Source organism: Fulmarus glacialis, unplaced genomic scaffold, assembly GCF_000690835.1.
Source record: "Fulmarus glacialis isolate BGI_N327 unplaced genomic scaffold, ASM69083v1 scaffold20134, whole genome shotgun sequence".
NCBI classification, from domain to species: Eukaryota; Metazoa; Chordata; class Aves; order Procellariiformes; family Procellariidae; genus Fulmarus; species Fulmarus glacialis.
Window position 1 is genome coordinate 4,322 of NW_009207694.1, and position 25,613 is coordinate 29,934.

The 25,613-nt window shown below is 38.8% G+C and overlaps 1 protein-coding gene across 1 annotated transcript; it reads right to left on the reverse strand.

Annotated features, from left to right (window-relative positions):
- Window positions 1-2,437: 2,437 nt before the first annotated feature.
- SSU72 (SSU72 RNA polymerase II CTD phosphatase homolog (S. cerevisiae)) lies at window positions 2,438-24,600 on the reverse strand (the record flags this gene model as incomplete). Its single annotated transcript, XM_009576230.1, has 4 exons — window positions 2,438-3,017; window positions 4,075-4,193; window positions 6,044-6,183; window positions 24,457-24,600. Coding segments are annotated over 4 exons (505 nt in total), but the record flags the coding sequence as incomplete, so codon positions are not given.
- Window positions 24,601-25,613: the final 1,013 nt, after the last annotated feature.

Genomic DNA, 25,613 nt, shown 5'->3' on the forward strand with positions numbered 1-25,613 from the left:
TACATATATATCTGTGTGTGCATGTGTAAACATATGTAACTCTCAAACAAGACTAGGACCCTATAAAATTCCTGTATAAACCGAGCTTCGTTGCGGATTTCAATGCAAATGAAGCATATGGAGACAAAGTAACTATATAAACGCACGCATTTTTCACTAACCTGTATGTTAAATGAGAAGCAATGTGTCAGAGTAAGAACAGCTTTAGCTGAAGAACAAGTTTTGCTCACAGAAATTTGGATACTTTGAACTGGACTGTGGCTCATTCAGAATACTTGCCTGTCCACCCAGGTCAGTCATCCATCCATCCATCCATCCTTCCGCACACTGGTAAATAAACAAAAGACAAATGACCAGCTCCCAGTATTGCTTTTGCTTATGAACAGAATGTTTAGCATGGAAAGAACAGTTCTGAGACATCCTGTACACTGTATCACGGTTTTAGACCAAGGCTTCTCATTTCAGTTGAAGAGATGCAGTGAACTGAAGTTCTACTAATGAGTCCATACTCAGCACTAGAGCAACCAGAATTGTCTGCCAATTATGCACATGAAAAGTATCTTTATGTAATAAAAAGGACACTTCTGGAAATCTCCACATACACACAAAATACGGGTTAAAACATCCTGTTCAAGTTTTTACTGCCTTTCTGTAAAATAGCAACAGAGAGCTCTGTTTAGGATGATTTAAGTTGAAAGTAGAAAACATTTTCAAACACTCTCCAAGTTTCACCTTGCCACAGAGTAGACTTCAGTACTGACACTGTATAGGGAAGGAAAACTCTGCTCAAAATACTCGGTACCGACCGTGTGTGCTTGAAATGTCTTTTTAAAGAGATCAACTAAAGCAGTTCAGTCCTTACAGAACCATCTTCTTCCTTTGGCTGTAAATATCCCCATGGTAACAAGCGATGGTATCAGACAGACAAATGAGCAGAAGCAGAGGAGGCTGAATAAAATCCTTCAAATACAGAGTCTCCAGAAACAAAATGGGACAGGACAAGCCAATCAGAACAGAAACACTCTGCAAAGCTTATCACAACGGCTGCTTGAACTCCCCATCCCCTAATTGCTCTGATCTATTCATTCATTCTCCACAAAATTTTTGCTTTAAGTATTTTTAACAGACAAGAAAAAACAGCACAGGTAATTCAGGGATATTAAACATTCCTGGGACCCGAGTGTGATGCAATGACCCATTTGGACACTGTCCAGGACACAGATTGAGCTGGCAGAGGTCTAAGTTTTCCCACAAGGGAGTTGAAACCACAGCCAACCCCCAGATCCCAGGAGTGGAGAGAGGGGCCTGACTAAACAGACTTCAAGATTTGCAACTGCAAAGAAGTATTTTCAGATACAGACTTGTAGTTTTGAGGTGTGGAGCAGATGCCTTTCAATATATGTGAGTGTGTTCACTGAAAGTGGCTAAGTAGCATTGCCATACACTCACTACACACACAGCCGACGCTGTCTGCATAGATGGGTAATGTTGCCCTAAATTGAGAGAAAGTACTTAGTGCTAACTCCATGCATGTGCAAAATGAGTGAAGTTAAGGAAAATTAGGTGATTCATGTGAGCTGTCAGAGGTCAGTGATAGAATGAGAGAGAGAACCCAGGAGCTCAAACCCCATTTCATGCTACTTCACTTTTAACATTATGTTTAAAAAGTTGTCCTCACGTATACAAGTATTAAAGAGCACACAGACCTCATTTCTCCAAATAATCTACAGGTTCCTTTAACAAAAACAACTTTTAAGATCTTCTCTTGCCTGTAAGCAGCAGCACTTTACCATTCACATTTTGAATGTCTAATAATTTGGTTTGTTTTCACTTTTAACTTTCACCAGTTTGAACAAAGAGAAGTCTGAGCTTTTACTCTGTTTGTATACACATACTCAGTTTCTGGATTTGGAGCTGTGACAAGCATGTTTATTATTGCTGTATGGGAGGAGAATGCTTCTATTTAAAAGATAGTTCAGTTAAAAAAAAAAAAGCTTTAAACTATTTCCATTGACAGTGGAGTTTGCCATTTCTCCCCATCCTCCTTATACAAGACATATACACAATTGGCCCTGACTGCCTCAGTTACAGCCTCACAGTCTTATTAATCTCACACACGATAATTCAAAAGCAATTGAGACCCCAGAAGATTTCCTGGCAGTGCCTTAATTCATGCAGAGAAAGCAGTTCACTTTCGTTCAACACAGGATCAAAAATCATTACAAGCTGCCCAAACAGACAGCCTCTCTGAACAAGGGACACAGTTCAGGTCTTTCCATTCCTACCAGCTCTTCCTGCTGTCACTACCCTCTCCAAGACACTTTAGATGAATGAGCTTTCTTGTGCTACTTCAGATCCTTTGTGTTTTACCTCACAGGGCACAGTCACATTTACTTAGCTTCTATTTTGAAAACAGACAAACTTACAGGTTTTTCATTTTTATTGGATGCTTCCAACTTTATATCTAATAATATACAGATACTCGTTTTTCATTGTTCCATTCATATCCTCACGTAGTTCAGCCATTCTGTCACATTAAAATAAAAAAAAAAGCACAACTGAAATAAAATAAATTTGTAAGCTGGAAAAATACATTATAAACTTATATTCAAGAAACATTCTCTTTATAATTAAAAACCTACTTGTAATAATTAAAGTAGGATTTAAAGAAAATCTTGATTTTCATTTTTAAATAGGTGGCCTTTGTGTATACTTTCAATCATCTCATATGTACAACCCCAACCAGTATCTCTGCCTACCTGTGACAGAATACCTGAAACAAAACAAAAAGACACTGAAAAGGAGGTTTTAAACAAAAAAAGATCAATATTCATTTTCCAGGAAAATACAGTATAATCAGAACTTTAAACACATGCTTCTCTCATCTGTATTAAGGCCTAAGAGACAGATGTGCTTTAATAAAAGCAGACAGTGTGAAGAAAAGTCCTTCCACTTTTCTCTTCAAATTCCTGTAACAGCTCATCTATTTCATTTTCCATGTCTTCTGTGTGCTGTATCTAGAAGAGAAAAAATACTAAGCAACCGGACTCCAAGGATATGATGTAGTTTAGAAAACTGTAATAATTCAATGCTTTTGGCTTACTGTGAAATCCAAACCAGCAGGCTGTACCAAATAGTGCAGCACTGGGGGCTTTATTGAGATTCCCAGCATTCCCAAGAGTATATATATTCCGCATCATGTTTATCTGCATATCCTTCCTTCTTCAACCCACTGAACTGGCACTTAACTAGTACTTTGTTGGGTAGGCAACATCCATCCTCACTAGATAACAAGTGGAAGCTTCAGAATAGCTACAAGCACACTGAACAGATGGCTAAAATTTCAAGTCCTTGAACCCTCTTAGGCTTTTGGAATCTGGAAAGGATTTAAGACCAGAATAAATCATACAGGCTGGAGTAAAAAAAAAAAAACCAACCTGTTGCCACACTGGAATAGGTGAACTCCTCAACTTGCACACTGTAAAAGGACACAGATCCGTTCTCTGTTCTCTTGACAGTTACATCGACTGTTTGGAGTGCAGCTTATTTCAGCCTTACTTCAAGGGCTAGGGCCCCTGAACACGGATGACAGAGGCACCAGTTTCTTCTTCCACATCATACACCCAACAGGGCAGTACTATAACATACACCTCCATGGGATGTTTTCAAGTATTGCATTCTGATCCAGAATGCAACTCTGATGTTTAAATCCCACATATTACAACTGCTTTTGAAATGGACTTTTTTGCCATCAACAGTGTTCCGAGTAGGGGCTCAACATGTGTAACGGTTATGTGCAGTGCTTTGCAATACTGCTTTTCACGTAAGCCGTCAGTGCGTTGGTTTTGAATGCACAGACACGGAGTCCACTTTGGAAACCATGAACCCAGTTACAATTCATCTGTTTGCACAACAGCTCCAAAAATAACCACAATAATTGGGAAACTCAGGTCTCTTGACATGGATTTTACTTTTGCAATATGCAGCACCTTTAAGGAGCGCTAAGCAAACCCCAACCCCTGTGCAGTCAGCTGGGTCCAAGGCACCCCCAGACAGTGAGCCCTCTCTACTTACACACTGGCAGAGCTCACAGATAAGGAAAGCACCCAGCGTTGCCTCCTCGTGGTTATCCTGAATGTCCACATTGATCACATGTACTGGCTGACATGTCTCCTGCTCTCTGGAATTTAAATCTAGTTGAAAACAAAACACACGTAACAGCAAAACTTTGGGTGGAATGGTATCATATTTTACACAGAGTATTCACAAGATTTTTAAAAATACATAGACATTGTCCACCTCTGCCTTCTCCAAACTTGTTTTTAGAAAATTGTTTAGTTAATATTGTCTTAAACAATAGTCCCTCTCATTTCAAAAACGAGAGATGGATTTTGGAAACAAAAGAATTCAGTTTTGTGGAAGGGTCACGAGAGTTTATTTGCCCTGGTCAAGAAAAGTTACTGCTCACCTTACTCTGACAGTCTTTAAAGACCAAGATCAAGATTCTCAAAAGTCAAGAATGATTTTGGGCTTCCTCACCTGGAGAGTTTTAATTGCCCTTTTTTTAAAAAAAGCGTTGTACATCCAACACTCTGAAAATTAAACTGCAAGGTGAACTCCTACAAGTGAAGCACTGACAGTCACATTAGAAAATTCTAGCTGTAACGTGTTCTGCTTATTAACAAGGGGTGAAGGGGGGAAAATAGAACACCCCTTTCCTACTAATCCACCCATGTATTATTGCTATGCCTCTCTAACATAACCTTTCTATTACACACACTGTTTTTAAGCTGCAAGTTGTTCTCTCCTAACCCCATTCTGCAACTTCATTTTGGCAAACCTGTTGAGGCCTCCATTTTAAAATTTCAGCTTTCACATCTAGAGCCATTTGGTGGCTCTCAAGCCTTCTTCCTTTCGTTGGCCAATTATGAAGGGCATTACCATGAGGTTAGAGAGATGCACAACTGGAAAATTAGCAAGTGGTTGGTCTTCACGTCCCTTCCTCAGGATACTCACCTAAAACATTAGAGTGAAAGCTACTTTCTATGTGAGGCATGCTGAACTTGCTGAAGATCCATTCAAGTACCAGGGCAGTTGCTCTCAGATCTTACCAATACATTTCAAACGCTTCACTTAAAGATTCAGAACACTAATTGCTCAGCTTGCAGAAGCCCAAACGTATCGTGCTCTGTATTGCTTGTGACATGGCCACCAAGGACTGAAAAGGCAAGGCAACCGCCTTTCAAATTATGTGTAGGATACTAATTCAGTTGGCTGGTCTCTCAATGTAAAGGAAACATCTTAAACCTCACATAAGCCTGTATCCAGCATTTCCAGAGAGGCAGGGTTCTCAGCCCCGGAGCTAACCGAGTCATTGCTGGAACCCCACGACTTTCAGTGAGTTCCCATCAAGCTTGCTGCATTGTGTTCATGCACAACCCAATCCCCAACTAAGATTCTTCTGGCGTATCTCACTTTGACTTGTTTCAGGGCAAAGCCGTAGCATGTTTGCAGAGTGTTAACCACGCTCAAGAACAGTTTCTCCACCTGTACAGGAGGTATTTATTGTGGATAAACTGCTTGGTAGGTCACTGGAAGTCTTCCGCAGAGAAGGGAAGGGAAGTTGCATGAGGAAGACTGCTTAGACTTTGTTTCTCCATCAACCCAGGGTGAAAAAACACTCATCGCATTGAAAAACATAAGAGAACTTGCTAGTTTTCCAGATCCATGAGCATTTTCAAACCAAACATGTATTTGAGTTTCTCCAAATGCTTGCTATTTCCTTAAGTTAGCCCTTAAAATTGCTATACATACACATTCTGTGTGGCTGCCAACACCAGCATCTTTCAGAAATAAGTACTCAGCCATCACTTCTCTGGTACATAAAGCCTACCTCAATGGACTGCGAGGTCTTGTCCCTGCTGGTGTTCCAGCAGCAGTAGTCAGGGGAGACAGAGATGTTTCCAGATTTGTGAAGGATTTCAGGGGGGAGGGGGTAAAAAGCACTCAAAGTTAACTTGGTTTATCAGTTCAAGGTCCTTACCTTCTACTACTTGATCATAGACTCTTTCTTCACACGTTAGGATCAAATCAAAAACATCTTTGCAGTTCTGGAATCTTTCTGGTCGTGGCTTGATTCTCTTATTTCTGTCCAACATGTGTAAAATCCCATTCTGTGTGTATCTGAAATCGCTTGAGTTAAGTACCTTCACTTTAAGAAAAGTCACGTTTTTGAGCAAATGACCAGCACAAATTAAATTATTACTGTATCTTTAAAATAAGATTCTTTCTGTTTGCAAATATAAAGATCAGTGACCACTAAATAGATTCCTAAGGTGGCAGCATGATCCCCCATCAGGGTAATTCATGCAGTTTCTGGGTTTCAGAGCCCTGTCACTGCCATTAGTGCTTTAAAAGGCCCCCAGAAGAGCTGAGTTCCTCGGAAGGACAACTTTTCTTGGGCAACTATTTTTATATCCATAATGCTTAGAACACACAGACTCAGCTGTTTGCATGAGCAGAATGTCCTACATTCACTTAAGTCACTGCCCCTCACTCCAGGGGCCTCTATCTTGAAAGTCAATTCTATGGTGTTCCTGGTGTCAACCGCACATTGGCATGAAGTCCTGCTCAGGCCTCAGGTTTACGCAACTGAACTTCCAAAGAGAATGAAATCAATCACAGAAGCATCATCCTTTAAAAATATCCAAGATATATAAATGGGAATGAAGAAAAACACTGACTTTACGCCTGTCAGAACTTCAGTCACTGTGTGAAAGGAATCTGTTAAGCTGCTTGGTAGCTATATTTATGCTGGTACTGTAACCTTGAGGCTCAAATTTACATCCTGTACCCCCCTTTCAGACAAGATTCACTCATCCCACTGTCTTCTCAGTCTTCTGGGACACACAGTTTCCTTAGGAGCACACCAGGGTTCACTGTCACGTAAATCTGCTCACTTGACTAAAACCAAACTCCCTCCGAAGGCAAAGTTTTATGGGTAAATTAGGAATACCAGGAAAGGTTTGAGTTAAGACAGGCTGGAAACTGATGCATCTCTTCCTTGCTTTGAAGCGGCAGTATTTTTAGCCATCCAAGTATATATTTTTAAATTAAAATAGCAGTAAGGATAACAGTCTATAATTTGAGATAACAGAAGGATTCTGAGCAAAAAATTTCCATCATTAGAAGCAAGTACGTAAGAGGTCGTCTTGGCTTATTTCCTTGTTGAAAAGGTCATACACATACCTAGAAGGTACCTTAATTCTTTCCAGAGAACAGTTCTAATATTTTGTAACAAAAGACCAGCAACCTTCTGCCTTTTTGCAGTTGCCCTCTGGTATCTCAAGTTTTACTGCCCTAGGTAGCCAGACCTATACCTGCTGATCTATATGCTTCAAAGTGTTCTTGAGCAGTTTTCAAGCAAACGGCCTCCAAAGCTTTTCAGTCTTTCAAGTGTTTAAGCTATATTAAAAATTAAACCCATCTTTCTACCTGTAAGAGTCTACTTGATATGGAAAATATGTTCGGTTCTCTTATGTGTCTGCATTACCTCACTTTAACTAAAGAAAATTTCAATTTTGAATCACAAACTGAATGATACGTTTTTTTATCACAAATGTATGTTGTCAATTTTCTCTCAGCCAACTGACTTCTACTGCATTTCTTTTCTTCTTTCTTTTACCACTGTTCTTTCCCAAAAGATTTCTCCCTATATAATTAAAGAATTGTCCTTTGTAGCCCAAAGCTATCTCACGAGCAGCTCTTGTACACCAGCACCCACTGCCTCCTCACAGCACCCCTGTAAACACTCCTTGGGTTTGTCAAGTTTGGAAAAAATCCACTTCAATGTAGCCATTTCAGACCTCTGGTTATTTGCAAAGCATGAAAATTACCGTAACAGCCATTTTCAAAATACTTGTAAACATCTGGCTGTGTTGCTTTGTTCAGTTTGAAGGTGAGCCCTTTCTGGGCTCTACAGTCCTCATCTCTATATTATGCAGTTTAAGGAAAAAAATCCACAACATCCCACACACTTTTTTGGGTTCTTTTTTTTCCCTTTCTAGGATAAAATGTTGCTGGCATCTGTCCCCTAGCTTTCCTGACTGAGCTTGGAGACAGAATTACGCATATTCAAAAAACCCACACAGTCAAGCTTTCTGCTTCACGCAGTCAAGCTTTCTGCTGCCAACTTACAGCTATTTTTTTTCCAAGGGTCCATCTGCCTATAAAAGGAGACTGAAATAAGCAGTTAAGATTCATGACACTTTCATATTTGGTTGTCTGAAATCTTATTCACCTGGAAAAAACCAGCATACCATCCTTTCAGCAAGCAGGGGGATGCTATCTGCATGGTTCTTTTCAATGCATAATCATAACCCAGCTTCTTTCTCTTCACGAGCTCAGGCGAGTGCAAAGCTATTACAATTTATTAATGGCTTCCACTAAACTGCCAGATGTTGAATCGTTTAAGTCAGACTTTGCTTTCCTTCCAACAGATTTCAACTCCATGCTCCCTATCCTATGCACCTCTGCTCTTTCTTTTCAGCAGTCACTTCTTCAGAAGGTACTTGCAAATTTTTCACCTGGCTTTCAGTGCTGTTACGTTGTCTGGCCACAGCAGCCTTCTTAACACTACCATGCTCAGAAAGTCAACAAAACATGCATACATTTATCTAAGAGGCCTTCACCTACTGCAAACTATTGGTATAGTAAATCCATCACATTTTTACAGTGAGTCCAATTCAGATATCACCTTTATTGGAATAACTATGCTAAACAGATCCACAATATAATGAAATTTATGCATGACAACTCAGTAACGGAAAGACTTGATGTAAAAAGGAGATGTTGCAATACAAGTTGAGTTTTTCCAACAGACACAGCATTGTTGCTCGTTCTTATGGAGACAGCTATACCCAGCTATTTCTATTGGTATTGACTGTGCATTCTCTCCATTTACGTAAGGATATCCTATAATAATATATTGATGAAGATATATATGTATTTTAAAAAAATAATTGTGTGTTTAGATTAAACCCCTGAAGCTCTTATAGCTTCTGCTACCCAAATGTAAAACTCCTGTCACAGACACCAGAAATGCCTTTTATCATCCACTCGATAGGTCTCTGCCCAACACACATGGCTAACCGTCCCTTACCCCTCTAATCAGTTCATCAGTAATTTGTTCACTGGCAGAACCCAGGGAATAGTTTTAGCTACGAGCACTAACTGGAAGAGGCACATAGCCAGGACAGTACAGTCTCTTCTCCCCTTCTTCAGCACATAAAGCCAGCAGTGACTGCACTGAACAGACCACACAGCGATCAGTCTGGTTTTGTTCAGAAATCTAGATCACTGACAACAAGCAAGAACAAGCAGATTCTACCAACTGCCTGAACATCAGCAAGTAATACTGATGCATTCTCTCTTCGCCCTCTCACGTTCAGTGTTGGCTTTTGCAGATGTCCTTTCATGCGAGTGTTTGCTTTGAACTGGGCACTTCAAACTTCAAAACCTGTGGCCAATATTATGTGACAAAAGGATGGACACAGGAAATCATTCAGTGCAACAATAACAAAGAAAATACCAGTGATCCACAATATCCTCTCTAAATGCCTTTGCCCCCCTCCCAGGCAGTTTAAAAGTTCTAAAATACCAAAACGTTTCTAAATTTGTCAACTCCTCTCTAAAAGTCTCTACCGAAAGCAGTTTCAATTAAAGATACTGTATAAACACTAGTAATATTCAGAAGTTTTACAGAACTGAAAGTCTATTTGCTGGTTTTACCCATCTTCCACTGCTGCACTGAAGTAACTGTTTAATAGATCCACTTGCGAAATATGAGTAAGTCTTGGTAAAAACTGAACAGGAGCTTTTGTTAAAGTGAAACTGGCATATGGGAGAACATCTGTAGAATAACGCAGATAATCCTGAGAAGCAGAAGTGTTTTCTTGTTCAATACATTCTCATAATTGTCTTCACACATTGACTATGATTAGAGTAATTCCTTGCTCTCACCTCCCCAAACCTGCCCTGTATGTCATAAAACCTACGAGGCTAAAATTAAAAAAATAAAATTCTTCCCTACCCCAGAATACTATTTTTCAATGCCAATACACACCACTCCTGCGTTGAAAGATAACCACAACAATTGCATTGCTTTCACAAATGTCCAACGTCCTGTTTTGCTGATAGTGTTTCTTGTGTAGTTGAATGGAGCGGCAAAGATTTGGTGGTTACCAGACTATGAAAGTCAATAAAATGTAGATTGCTGTTTTTGTTAGGAAAGTGGATCCTTACAAACCTGAAAGATATTTCTGGCTATAATTTCGTGAGAACGATTGTTGGAAATTCATTAAGAAAAAAACTGGGGGGGGCACGGAATGCATGTAGCTTTTTTGACATCAGTTAGCCCCTTAACATTGCAGGATGATTACCTCTGTCAGAGGTCAGCTGGGTAAAACATGTTAAAAAGAAGTGATAGGCAGACTTGGAACAATGATGACAACAAAAATTTCTCCTACAGATGCTGTATGTTATTCCATTCAGGTACTATGAAAATTAATTGGGAAAAAACCCCAACCACAAAACACACACTCAAGCACACGCTCTTGCATATTTACACTCTCTCCTAATTAGGTTTTCCAGGGTCTGGTCTGTATCTTTGTAACTGTTAAAAGTTGTATTGAATATGCTCATACAGTTATATAAAAACTACTCATGGTGTAATTAATTTTTTTTAATGACTCAAATATTAGTGTTATCTCCCCATCTATGCCTGTGAACAACACGCTCATTCCTCTGTTCAGTCATGTTCAAGAACAGCAGTTATTCCAAGTGCTATTTCAGAAGCCAACTTTTTTGGAAACTAAAGATGGTCTTTAGAACAACTTGTAAATCTGTCTATGAAGAATTAGAGGGAGTCTAGGCATTCTCTTCTTCACGCTAAACAGCAGAATCTAGCAGGAAAGTGACATAGAGTTTCTCTGCAGGGATAGACAGTACTTTTTTTTTTTTTTTTTTCTTTTTTAAAAATAGCTCCTGGACAAAATATGGCATATTCCCTAAAGAACTACACATTGAGACTAATTCCCCCCGTACATCAATACTAAAGTGGACTGCCAGCACCTGAGAGAGTACTAAATAATCTGCATTAAAATAATAGCCAAATGCATCAGATTTGACTTTCCATTGATAAGAATTCTGCCCCCCTCCCCTCCAATATGAAGTGCTATCTATGTGTCACACCTAACCCAGCCTTAGACCTTCTATCACTTCCAGACATCAAGGTTTTTATATTGAGTACACTTCTCAAGTAGAAGCGCAAGAGGACAGCAAGAAGAAAGCAAGCTCAGAAACAGAAGACAAGATTACAATGAAGTACTGGCTGCAACTTGAGCATTTTTATCACCAAACAAGCTAATAGAAAATTATGTAAGAAAACCAAGTTTTATTTGCATTAAATAAAAACAGATACTCTTGTTAGGGCACAAAGCATATGGCAGGATACAGGATACAGAAAGCAACTAGTCTGCACAGAAATTATTATGGATTATGTTTAGAGAACCTGTACTTGAGGTTGACAAAAAGCAACAGATTAGCAAAGAAAAAAAACAGGAGGCTTTGATAAATCCCAAGATCAGACAGTTAAAGGTTGAAAGAGGTACACTGCACAACAGTAGACACATTCAAATCTGTCAGAGTACAAGATCACTGCTTCTTTTCCCAGAGCAGTAGGAATCAAGAATAGCTATTAACTTCACTGGGAATAAATCTAGTTAATGGTGAGGGTTTTTCCAGTAACTAGGATGATGGGGTCTCCACCTATCATCTCAGTTTTGAGATACAACAAGACCGCAAAATTCTGAATGAGAAATTCAGGAAAATGGGATGGACTAAAAGCAGAGTTGGACATAGCCAGATGAGTTCTGTTTCCCACTAAATTATTGTTTTGCAGAACTCGGTGTCCAACTGCAATCAGAATGCTCTATTAATTCAGCAGGGAGATTTCAACAGTAGTTCAACCTCAGAGCCTGATATTCAGGAATGGATAGACATTTCTGTCTGACCATCATCTTAGGCCATCTAAGTTGCATCTTTATAAAGGAATGTGTACTTCAGAACTTGTAAAACACCACCTGGATACCAAGCACCACATAAGAAATGCAAGCAACAAAACTAAATTTCATGCCTACTGCTTTACACTAACATGTTTCAGCATATGATGCTGCATTTTAAGACAAAGGCTTCTTTGTTTTCATTTCTTATCACTATGCTTACCAAAATGCTTACAGAGCTGCATTTTAGCGGTGGCAACCACTGCACATAGACAATTTACTTTCAGAAGTATTTTTCATATCTTAGGAAGAAATTTAGATGAATTCAACCATGCAGGTTTAGAAGGCTGTATGTAAACATCTACATCTAAGGTCATCAAGGTAGAAAGTCTTCCTTGATAGTCGGTGAAGAAGAATCTGGCATATCTGTAGCCCAGCTACTCTGTTTTAATTCTTCCACCCTCCATGAAAAAAACATCATCTAAAATATCCCTTTCTCTCCTCTTGGCATAAGGGCATCCAACTGGGTCCCATCAAGATGACTAGTCCGCAGATGACCAAACTTAGATGAGATAAATGTTGCCTTATACAATTTATATACCCATATATTGACCTATCCAAGTTAAAATCCTGTATGATAAAAGAAAACTGATCTCTTACTGATCAAAGTATTCAATAAGTTTCATTTTAACTCCCAGGTGAAACTGAAAATGAAACCCACAAGTGATTTGAGCTGAAATGTTTGGGGTATGTAAATTAATTACGTAGTCATCTAAAATATATTAGAGACCAATTTATTAAACATAATTGGGCAAACTACATTTGCTAAAATGTATACACACTTTTTAGGAAAAAAACATCTTTAAAGTACTGGCTGGCACCCAAAGCTTCTACATCTTCAAACAAATTTGACATGCTGATTATTCATTTTGGTGCAGCTGTCATCAAATGCTGCAACTCCTCTTTGTTAAAAATCAGCAGCAGAGCAGAATACTTCTCACACTAGTATGAATGGCATTTGCAGGTCTCTTTTTGCATATCATCTTAATTTATTTATTAGTATCTGTATTATAAACATGAGATATGTTGTGTTAAACCCTGCTGGGAAAAATGCCTAGGAATTAGATATTTCCTTAAAGCAAGTGCGTGTGGGGGTGAGACTGCCCAACCTTCTTCCACCTTCAGAATCGCCTCCTTTTACAGGGAATAAAAGACTAAAAATGAGCACCAGCACTATAAATTCTACCTTCTAAGCAACTGTGATTATGACTGCAAGAACTGCCTACATTCCACATCCATGCAGATTGCCTTTCATTTGGAATTGAAATTGTGTGGTTTTAGTACAAATCAGAGTTTGTTCACAAGTCTTTTGTGGCACTGTGTAACTTACAGTCTTAACGCTGAGATTATGACATCCCAAAATATCACAAAAATACTAATTTGGGTTAAATAACATTTCTGATAACATTTGTGCCTGCATTAACGACTTGCTAAGAACTGAGAACTGAAGTGTCACTTGTTTTTCATTACTAAGGACAACTATACACCATTTCTAAGCTACAAGCTGCACAGATAAAATCCAACTGAGCACGCTCACAGTAGTTGGTCCAAATATAACAACATGCTAGCCATGCTCATTTCCTCAAGTCTGGTTGAGCCTTAAAGCTGAGGGCCACATACCCACACGTCACTAAAAGAAGCCTAGAGCTCAAGTGCCAGACAGTGACTTGTTGGTGCTGAACAGCTGGAACTATATTTGAGGATGAAACTGGACAGATACAAGCTGTCAAAGGGGAAAAGAAAGGGAGCAATGGCAAAGTCCGCTGCCAAAGAGCTGGAGAAGGGACATCACAGACATACCAGAAAGACAAGGATACCAGAGACAGAACACAACAAGATGACTTTGAAGATATGGCATGTTTGACTGTGCCATCAAACAGTTGACTATGCACTTCATCCAAGTGCATAGTCAAGAGGAATTTGATTTTGATTGCTGGAATCTACAGCGTCTTGGTCACTTGGCAAGATAGCTCCAACTACTGATAAGTCCAGTACGTGACACGGACATGTAACAAAGGAATACAGAAATCATTATCAGGATCAGTAGGCAAGCAAGAGGGAATCACAAGAGGATTCGTAAGTATCACACATTACTTTTGGATGCTCTTCTCAGGTTTAGAAACAAGGGCCAGATTTCAGAAGATGAGCAGCAAATGTCGTAGGATTGGGTGGGGGGGAAGTACTTTGGGGTAGCTCTCAGGAGAGAGGTCTGTGAGAAAAAATATTAGTCACTCCATTTAATGTCTTGGAGAAACAGGGTCTGCAACAACTATTTTCAAATGGGTTTCCGTTGTTGTCACTGCTTTGTACTGTAGAAATCAAAGGTAATTTTCAACTCCATAGAGTTATAGCTGGATAGGGTAACTCAGATAAAGCAAAACCCAAGTATTACAAAACTTAAATCAATTAAGCCATTTCATTTAACACATTTGGGAAGCCTGAGGACACATTCATAAAGACAGCAGGACCACTTTTTTTAAACAGCAGCATGCAGAGCAAGAAACACGCTGGATGAGGTCTGCAGCAAACATTCCTTAGCGCAACACTACAAACAGGATACTGAAGAACAGAGGAATGTGGTTAGTCCACAGTCTGATTAACAACCAATTTTGCAAAACTTACATACACACAACTTGTGTGCCTTGGGTAAATGCTTCCCACAATAAGCCCTTCTCACACTCGTCGTTAGTATGTCTCTATTCTTGCATTAAATTCTAAAGATACTGAAGACTTCCAAGTCTGTCACTGGGCAGCAACAAAGCTAGAACACCTTCTCTCCCTCACCCCCACCCCAACTTACTATCTCCTGAAAATATAGTACTTTAATCACTTCATCTTTTTTCCTGAAATGATACCTATGCTATGCCAATTAGAGGTATATGGCAGCAAGCCAGTCCGAATTTCTTTCACACATCCTGAAAACAGAGACTTCAGTAATTAATACTACTTCTGATTTTAACGCTACTTTCACTACCTTGTATCAAATCTCAAAAATAAGTATCCTATAAAGTAGCAGCATCACATTTGGGAAAGGTAAGCATCTATATGCATATTTCTATTTATATTAGATTCCCTCTTTTGCTGACTTTGTCTCAGAAGTTTATTGCAGAATTTTTTGGAAAAGAGCTCTCATGTATATGAATGTCTCAGGGCTGACTGAGCTCTGTCTGGGATATGAAGCCCTTCAGACACTTCTTGCATGTACACTAACAGCAGACATGAACAAGATCTTCCAACAAGAATGCTATGCCAGGAACTATTCTCTACGTTGAGTGGGATTTTATAAATACAGTCGGTCAGCCAACTTGTTTCTACTGAGATGGAAAGTAAGAAACTGGCACACACCTCTCCTGCCATTCCCATTCCAGACTTCTAATTTGCACTGCTAAATACTTCTTTATATGTTGGTCCATTGCTGAAACCTTGCTATATTTACTCTAGTCGAATAAATCCGGCACCTGGATCCCCAAGATCAACTATATTTGAAATACATAGAAGTATATATGCTATCCTTCACAAAACACTGTGATCCAAATAATTCTGCCAATGCTTGAAGCACATGCCTGCACACAGTCTCGTGTACTCTAAGAGCACAAGGAGTATGACCAGTGGGAAATGGTAACAATGGCCATGATACCCAGATTTCTCTTACCTTCCACATTTTTCTGATCTTCCTTCTATCAAGATGTGGGTTATTGACCGTGTTTCCAAAGTTTCCAAAAGATTGGAAGATTTCATTTCTATCTGTTAGATGTTTTCAAAACACTCCTCTAAGTAGCTGAAAGATGTTTTATGCCATACTATGTGGACATAGGGCAAGCTACACAGAAGTGTGTTTTCAAAACACTTCATGGAAGCGGGTGACATATAATCCATCTCAGATGTAGATTATCAGAAAAATTTGGCACAGTTCACTCAATTTCTACAATTTGTACCTTTGGCAGTACTGAGAAATTTTTAAGATCAGAGTCATTAAACAAAAATGATGAAGCATCAAACTTTCACTTGCTCTTCCATACCCAAAAGCATTAAAAGGTTTGTCTTACATGAACATAACTTGATCACTCTAGAGTCAAAACCATCAAAATTAATTGCTAAAACTATGAAGATTTATTTCTTCCCAGTAAATTAAATCAAATTTCTTTCTTCACAGTAGTATTTTTCAAAACTATCTTCTATAACTTAAGCTGTTGGTTTTGCTGCAAGTTTCTAGATGCTTTAGTAAAAGTAGAAGCTATGATTCCACAAGATTCAATTAGACAGAACTGCTTAACTTGGAGCTTTAGTAAGAAGCAATGCTGGTAGCAAGAGAATGCTAACTTTGCCTAAATGGAAATAAATGCTATTTATACCTAAAAGCTCCACCGTTTTAAAAGGTGGCAGACGTGACACTAATACTCCATACACAAAATTTAAGCAGAAAACCCTGCAAAATAAAATGCTCTGGCAAAAAATTCCATACCTTTAGTAACAAACGTAAGAGCAAGGAACAAGAAGGGGAAACGTGTATTTGCAAACTTTGTGTGGAAATATGCCTTGAGTCCATCTGTTAAATGTTTTCACCGTCTTTCTGCATATCCAAGAAAAATGGCATAAGCATCCCAGAAGTTAGGCACAAAGATTTTACTGTCTTGCAACTAATGCTAGTTGAAGAAATCACAGTCACTACCCTGAAGATGGAAATTGGTTTGGAATCAATATAAGGAAAAAAATATGTATAAGCATCCCTTACGTTGGCACAGAAGTTGTTTTGTGTTAATCTGAGGTAACCTCTTCAAGGCAAGAAACAGTAGTCCACTGTCACGTCTCTCCCCTCATTCAAGTCCAGCGTGAAACTGCCAAAGTAGGACCAAACATAGCTATGCTCATTTTTATGCTGCAGACTGCTTTTAAGCTTTATCAACTACAGATTACAACAGGACTGAGTGGGATTTAAGCCAACACCCAAGAGCGGAAGCAGAGAAATTTTTTACTCACTCTTGTATAAAGTCCTTTACAAAGATGATAGTCTATAAACAAAGAAAGCCCATGCTAAGAAGTTAGCTACACAAAGACCAAACAATATTAATGTCTTGCTGCGCTTACTGCTAACGCTACTTACGAAAACTTCCTGTGTTGTATCACAAGCAACAGAGCCAATGCATTATGATCTGCTTATGCAGCAAAACATATTTAAACAATGCTAATTGTGCATGGTGCATTCAGGAGGCCAGCAGATGGCAGGGACGTATTTTGGCTAGATATTCAAGCAGCTTGATTTTCAACATCCATTCAAATATGTGAACTCTCAGATCCAAGTGTCACCTTTACTTCCAAGAATGCCCTTTTAAAGACACTTAAAGATTCAAACATATGTGTTCATTCACAGAGTTCATATGTTATGACTGAAACACAGTCAATGAAATCACTCAAATTCTAAATGGATGTTACAATAGTTATCAGCCTCAGACAGGATCCTTTAGTCAGAATTCTTTAGAGCATCTGTTCAGGACTCACCTTGGTTAAGGAAATAAACCTTCCAAAGACTACCCAGAAGACAGACAGGATAGCAGAGGATGTATTATATGCTGAAAAATATTTAATATTAGACTGGAGTCTGTAGTTCTACCATGTCCCAGAAATTCAAATACAGAGGAAATAGTATTTACATAATATGTATTTTTATGTTTTCTATATTTGTTAGTAATTTTATATATTTCATTTTTAATGTGAATGAAACCAAGATTAATGGCAGTCTGATCAGAAGCCAAACTAAAAAGTACTGAAAACTGCTGCTTTCAGAAGGCCTGAGATTTGTGAAGTGTTTTGGTCTTATGATCCTGCATGGAGAAAAAGGGATTGGAATTCAGCCTATGGCTGGAAGCGTATAAATTCGCAGAAATGTGCCTCTTAGAAGATTGTTCAAATCCAGTTTAAACACTGCTTTCCATCCTCATCCCTTCCCTCTATTTCTAGGAGTATTAAAGTACTTTGAAAGACAAGTTAAGAAAGAAAATGAGACTTGTGCTGCACCGCACTGAAAAGAAGTTTTGCTGCTGACATGCAGCAGGCCATGACTTCAACCATTTTTAGCTTTTGCAAGGTCAGGCTTAAAAAAAAAAAAGAAAAAACCAACAAAAAAAACAAAACCCCAAACACATCTAAAATAAAACATTCCAAAGTGATTTAGAGAGATACAGAAACTATCCCACTGACCACTGGAATGACAGCTCAGAACAGAAGCTGACAACTATTTATCAGTTCAAAATCCACAAAGAAAACCAAATGAAAACGTAAGATAAATACATGCACGAAGGGCTTACCTGAAGTGGAATTTAATTAAGCCTCCTCAAGATTGAGCTATATGGCCCCAACAAGCAGGGTGCAGATGCTCTGCAGATCTCACTAGTCCTCCTGTGCACCCACGCAGTGGTAACTTTCCCCGTTAAGCAACTCAAGGTTGCTTTGTACAGCCTCCAGTAAAGAGGTCCAATATAAACACTCCATGTATTAGGGCAGTTCATTGATCCAGAAATGTCAGGAATTACTACTCAAGTATTATGGAACCCAGAGCTTTGTTATAAGTGGCAGAAGTTTCTGCAACGAACAAACGGTATTCAAAAGAAACTGGGGAAGTGGTTTAGAGCAAGATATTCCTGTCACAGCCAACTTTTCTTCGAACAGCTTTTCTCCATCAATGCCTGCACAGTCATCAGCTCAGGCCATGAATCATCTGGGTATCAGTATCATATGCCACTTTTTGAAAATGGGAAAACAACTAAGCAGCAAGATCTAAGATATTACCCGATACTACACCCCTCTCAAGAACACGAAAGTCTAAGGCCAATGGAAGGGGTTAGATAACCAAACGATTTAAGAGATCTGAAGTGCAGGAAAAAAAGAGTCTGCTCTAGATGAACTATATCAGTAATTGAAATCCTTACATCTGTTCCCTTACTTACCAGGCTAAGGAAATGGAATAAACCCACTACTTACTAACTGGCTTCTCCACATCAGTTTACTCCAATTTAAGAAGATATATTAGAGCAAATTGATCAGTTCAAGAGCAAGAATTCTCAAGAACCTGACTACACGAACCCAGGAATTCTAAACGGCTAAGACCAAGGCTGTAACAAACAGACACTACTATCCTCATAATATATGCTACACCTAACTAGGAAAAGGTGGTAGATGTAATCCTGGACTAGCTGCATACTTACAGAATTTTAGTTTCTTAGGAGGTGTGTTATGACAATTCCTTTTCAGTTTTAGTCCCCGATTTAAAAATATTAATCTGTTACTGACCCTACCCTTCAGACTGAATAGAGAATGACTTCCTATTGACCTGTAAGATGTCTGACCTTGATCCAACATGCAATTCTGTTTCTTGCCTTGAGCAGAACCCAGCAACAGACTCACACTACAATGGATATACAGTATTTCAGCAGTCAGCTTATCGATTCTGTGGCTGATGCCAAGTAACTTCCTACTACAGTTGAGAGACACTGCACAAGAAGCCGATTCCTTTCTTCCAGTACTAGTGTTAAGGGAGAGCAGAGAAAACCTTCTGGAAGAGATGACTATTAATACTCAAATCGTACTGTCCCATGAAGCTAAGCTTGACTCCAAGACAGGAAATGCATTTTTTCTGCAAGAGGAGCCTAACTGCAGTGATGTCTGACTAGGACTTCAGCACTACAGGATCCTCCTTCATTACCACCCTACAAAGACAGAAAAATTAATCCTCAATATAGCCTCACTGCTTCTGGATGCCACCTCTTCTCAGCTAGTCCCGATCCTCTTCGTGTTTATTCCTCTTTATGGGAACAGGAGATGGCGTCTCAAGTGGGACTGAAAAGTTTTGGGAAAGGCAAAGAATCTTTCTCCTACACAGTTCTACTGTGAAGCCAATTTAGTTCAACAATATACTTCTGTTGGCCATCCTCATCTTTTGTAAAATGTTTTGTTCATCTAGACCCTGTGAAAATCTTGTGCATGCCAGAAAGTGCTTCAGATTTTTTTTTCCTCTTCAATTCTGGAACTGCTATACATAGCCCCTCAAGCCTACGCTCACTCCAAAGCCACCACATTTTCCTCTACTGATGTTCTACCACAACGCATCTTACCAGTTAATAGAGCCCATCTTCTCAGGCCGATAGAAAACTGGGAGATAAACCAGGGATAAGCGTCAGCTATGGGGAGACCATAATGCTATGAATATTTACTGGCAAAGTGGTCTGTATGTGGCAGAAGAAACTGTTTCCACTTGTTCTGAATGTGAAGGGTTGTATTAAAAAAAAAAAAAAACCACCACCACACATCAGCAATAGCACAAAAAGTATCATATGGCCATACAGCTTAAATATGGAGTTCACGGAGAAAAAACCTAGATCCCAATCACCTAGATTATCACTACTTTTTTTTTTTTTTTCTTTGACAGAAAAGAATCCTTATATCTTTTAGGGAGATGTACCAAGTCAGTTTTCATTCTTCATTTCCAAAACATTTTCCTTCCTACCTGAAGCACACTTTTAGTAACTTCTTGAGTACATGTTCCACCTGCCCCTCCCCTCCGGCCCCCCAATTTTATATCATCATGTAACTACGGAGCTAAAGCTGGAATCCCATCTACAGTTAGAGAGCAGGCCAAATTAAGAGGAGGTAAAAAAAGTAGGAAACAGAGCAGTAGGCCAAGCTTGCAGAGTAGAGGTAGGCTGCCTAGAGATCCTAGTAAAAAAACCTATCTATGGGAATCATTAGGTATCTTCTATCTGAGGGTCACAGATACACCAGTGTTGAGAAAGGGAAAGAAACAATCAATCATGGAGTTAGTTAATATTGATAAAGAACCCAGGACCTACTACTGCTGCAGAATTTTGGTCAAATTTCCATTTGAACAGTTCCTATCCCTGGGCATAAAAGCAATTGCTGTAGCAGATTTAAACCGGTGTTTAGAAAGTTTCATCCTTGACTAGGCGTTCACTTGAAGGCAGGGCTCACCAGTTTTCCTCTATTTTTGCTTCATCTTTAAAGTCATCACTTAAGGAACTAAGTCCCTAAACCCCTTCACACAGCTATAAGGGGCAAGTAACCACAGTGGCCTGTCTTTGGGAGGTCTGGTTACACATGCAAATACAAGGTAGTGTATCTATACTACGCACACATAGCCCCACAGAGGTACTGCAGACATTGGTCATGTCTCCTACAGATTAGTAGTAGAACCCTCTACTGTTCTCCTAGAAATAATAGAGTAATATTTTTAAAAGCAACCAAAAGCCACATTCAGAACAGCCTTAAATGGTTTTGTCGCAGTCCTCTATTAGGACTCAGGGAATTTAAATGCAATGTTCTAAAAATGCAATGGTAGATGTGGATACTATTTTAACTATAAATTTTAACTACTATATCTTAAAACGCTTTGAAGTACTTCCATTTTAGATATACTGTAACCACCTACTCAACTGAATCTGTATGCCTGGCTCCATTAATCCCTTTTTCCTATGCTTCTGAAAGTCAACATATGCCTTCAAGCTATGTGAGCTTGTGCTCTGTATTTCACTAATTAACTGCATGAAGGTGCTTTTAGTCTCTGCAGAGTGGGTTTTTGATAGTTCTCCCTCCTTTCCACAAGTGAATAAGAGAGTTTCAATGGATCTTGTCACCCTAACAGGTTTTTAACCTTGCTCTCACTGATGTCCAGTACTGCAGAAGCACATTTCTTTTTGAGACTACTGCTTTCTGAAACAAGGGTCATTTACTTGGCTGACCAACAGAGAACGTTCTAAGTCCCTTATAGCCACAATTTCACTCAGTAACTAGTGTCCATAATGCTTTGGACCCCTGCTGGCATACAGAACTGGAGGAAGGATATCACTCCTAAGTGAAGCAGTACTGAATGCTGAGCACTCAAACTTCATGTGTCCCATCACTGGAATACGGGAACAAGCAGCCAGTTGTCACCAAGATATACTATTTCAAACCACGTGGAAAGGCTACAGATGAGTCATCTCTGCTTAGCTGATGAAAGCAAAGCTGGGGAACAGAACAAGCAGCTAAATCATATGAAGAAACACACCGTCTTTTGTTTCCCCATACTAATTACACTCAAAGCCCGTGAGAAGAGCAGGCCCTCCCACCCTTCAGCAGGTAATGTTCGCATGCCCATCACCTCTGTGAAGTAATGCTCACCGAAAAAAACTGAGAGCCTACATGACCTTAGCTCACAAAAAACTACTCCACAACTCTGACAAAGAGTAGGTCTGGGTTTGGTTCCTGTAAAAGTCTTTACCCTCAAAACCCATTTCTGGAAATGGAGTTGCTTTCTGCACTGATAGTCTTCACTCTGAAAACCTTAACTTCTAATATCTGAGAATCAAAAATGAAAAGATGTAGAGGCCATTTTCTTGCCCTATTCCCCTTGCAATGGCTATTGTTTAAACTTGCTTCCTTTTATCTTGAGAAAAGGTTTAACTGGAACACTGCAAATACATTTGGGAAACACAGCAACTATCTCCAGCATGGAGCAGAACCAAAATGGTAACTCTAAAGTATGCTGAATGGGGGGGACTAGGTAGGCTTTCTGTTGGGTTTATCTTAAAGCAGTGCCATATTCAGTACAGCAGCAATGAAGAATGCAACAAGGAAATCACAAGTCGTTAGTGCTTGTTAAAATTATTTCTCAATTAAAATAATTTTCTTTTGAAGCAATTCTTTTTTAATCAAGATACGGCATACCTCGTTAAGATGGGTTTGCAAGATTTTCCTTTCCTCTATAGGCAGAGGGATACAAAAAAAACCCCAGCACATCATACATGTGATTCATTAAGACTATACCCTACATTTTGAATTTTTTTTTGAAAAAAGGACCTCTAACTAGATATTGGGAAACCAATATCCCTGCAAGGGATACCATTTGTGTGGAACACCATGCAGAAAGGTATTCCAATGTTTAATCAGTTCTCACTGAGCTGTATTGCCTTAATCAAACAGCCCAGCCCCTCCTACAGAAGTCTTTCAATGTCCAGTGCAAAAGAAGCCGCCACTCTTGGGGTCTCAAGGAGCTCAAATTTATTATTTCTGGTCAGCAAATACAACAAAGAATTTGCTGAGTAGTAGTAAGACATAGTATAATCTGTGCTACCAAACCACTGTAAAGCTATCTTTCAAAAAGTTATTGAGTTTGCTGACTCCTTGGGTAACAGCTTGAACTAGTTTCTACCACGTTCCAAGTTTTCTAGTCTCTGACAACCTGTTTAGTCTTATTCCAATTTTTTCAAAAAGATGCAAGAAACTGGGCTGTTTGAGTACAACTAAATGTTAACATTTAAACCATATTAACATTCCTGTTGGATCTTCAGATGGCCATACCAAAGATTTTAGGAAAAAACCTTATACCACTAAAAAGTGCAAAGAGTGCTCTATTGAATTACCAAGATTCATTTCTGGGATACTTCATTCTAAAGGGTATCTTTTAAGTAGAAATTTAGCATATACTGAATCCCTTATTTAGGGTAAGTTTTCTTTTTCATATTTAACATAAAAAAAAAAAATCAGATCCCTTGTTGAGAAAAGAATATCTAGAATGAGTGCCCCAATTTTGTAAGTTTGTGGGTTTTCTGAAAAACAAATGAAAAGTCAGCTTTAAATATAGATGTTCTAAAATCATGCAATTTGACATTAGTCATGGTTTTAAGTAGTGTGCATAATCTTGATCACCTCTGCTCTCCAGGATTAAATATGTTATTGGGCTTTCCTATGTCCATTCTTTTAGTTGGACTCGATGATCTTAAATCTCTTTTCCAACCTAAATGATTCTACGATTCTATGATTTATAATATGCTATAGGATTTTTTTTTTTTTCAGTGCACAGATCAAATCATGTATCAAGAAATTCTCAGCGAGAAGGGTGAGCTCTTTAATGAAAGGTATCCTCTCTCCCAGAGAAAGTATACTGTAAACCTTACCTGTCAGTTTGTCTGAGCTAAATACAACATTAATGTCGAGGTGGTCGCTCTTCGCATATCCATTATCAGGACAGTCTTTGCACTAAGAAAATGTGATCCACAGTGCAGTGGAGGTAATGGACAACCTGTGATAGTATTAATGTGCTTTCATTCAAGAGCTAAACATGTTAACATACTACAAAAGAGCATTTTGAATGCGTGCATTGTAACTCAATAGCAATTTACAAGGGAGCATTAGAGGCCCATTGTAAAAAAAACCACCTATAAACCTAAAACATTTTAAGATCGCCAGTCAAGCAACTATATGTTTCTAATGCATAATGCCAAATAATGAATTACACCTTTCAAGGATGAACCATATTGGATTTTTTAAAAAGGCCATGCCACAGGGATACAGTTCTTTGTCTTTCCTAAGCAGATCATTGTACATCTGATCATATGTTGTTTTGAAATCATAAACATTCGGCTTGTCCGGTGCTGGTCCTGGCAGTTTCACATGAGTCCCTGTTCCAAAGGATCGGACACTGAATCCTCGTTTGCTGAAAGACAGAGGGAAAGGGGGGGGAAAAGGCAATTAGATTGGATGGACTTTTAACACCAAACTGCTGAAGAACACATACTGAATTTTAAAAACACCTCTTAGTAATCAGTCAAATCACAACCAAACAGTTGGCAAACTTATCAACTGAATTGCCAAGCGTACCCAACATGCATATTTCCTCACAGTTACAATCGAAACTCACACACCATTTCTAAGGAGTGCCTATATTTTATATGGAATTTTCTTAGAATTATGGTATGTAGCCTTTTGGATATTTCTTTTGTGCTTTCAGGCATCTTGGATTTGCAACAAGCATGCGTTATATTCACTCTTGGACAATACAGTACAAAGATGTTTTTGTCTTGATGTAAGAAAGTAAGTAACAATACCAACTGATCAATACTTACATATTCTGCTAAAGTTGCTGGGCTAACTACACTATTCCCCTCACTATGTTGCCAAAACTACCTCTAGTGTAATTTAATTAGCCTAGTACAAACATTTGTGTGCCTGGCACTTTTCTCAAGTGGACTGAAAAACATACTAGGTAATTACCTTTACAGAAATGGGGCACATATTCTGCTGGCTGGCACCTAAAACTCTTGGGTAAGCCAGGGATAGCTTCATTCCATTCTCATGAACAACTATTGTTTAATAATTTTTTCCACAAAATATAATTAAAAAAAAAAAAAAAAAAAAAGGAGGCAGGAACCTGCTTGTCTTGAGGGGTAATGCCAAAATGTTCTTGCTGATTAACCTAAATACACCCACTTGAACCTCAACAAATCCTTAAGTAATATTAAGAAACATTACAATGTATTTGTTGAGTAACAGGACCGAAAAGAGGTTGTTTTCTGGTGGTCTAATGGATAAAGTTACATGGTAAAATACTGTTGCTATTGTCCAGAATGCTGAAACATTTGGCTTTATAATGACAATCTAACTTCTGAATCAGGTCAAGACCACATCTTAATCTTTTTTTTTTTTTTTTTTTTTTAAAGGAGGCAACCT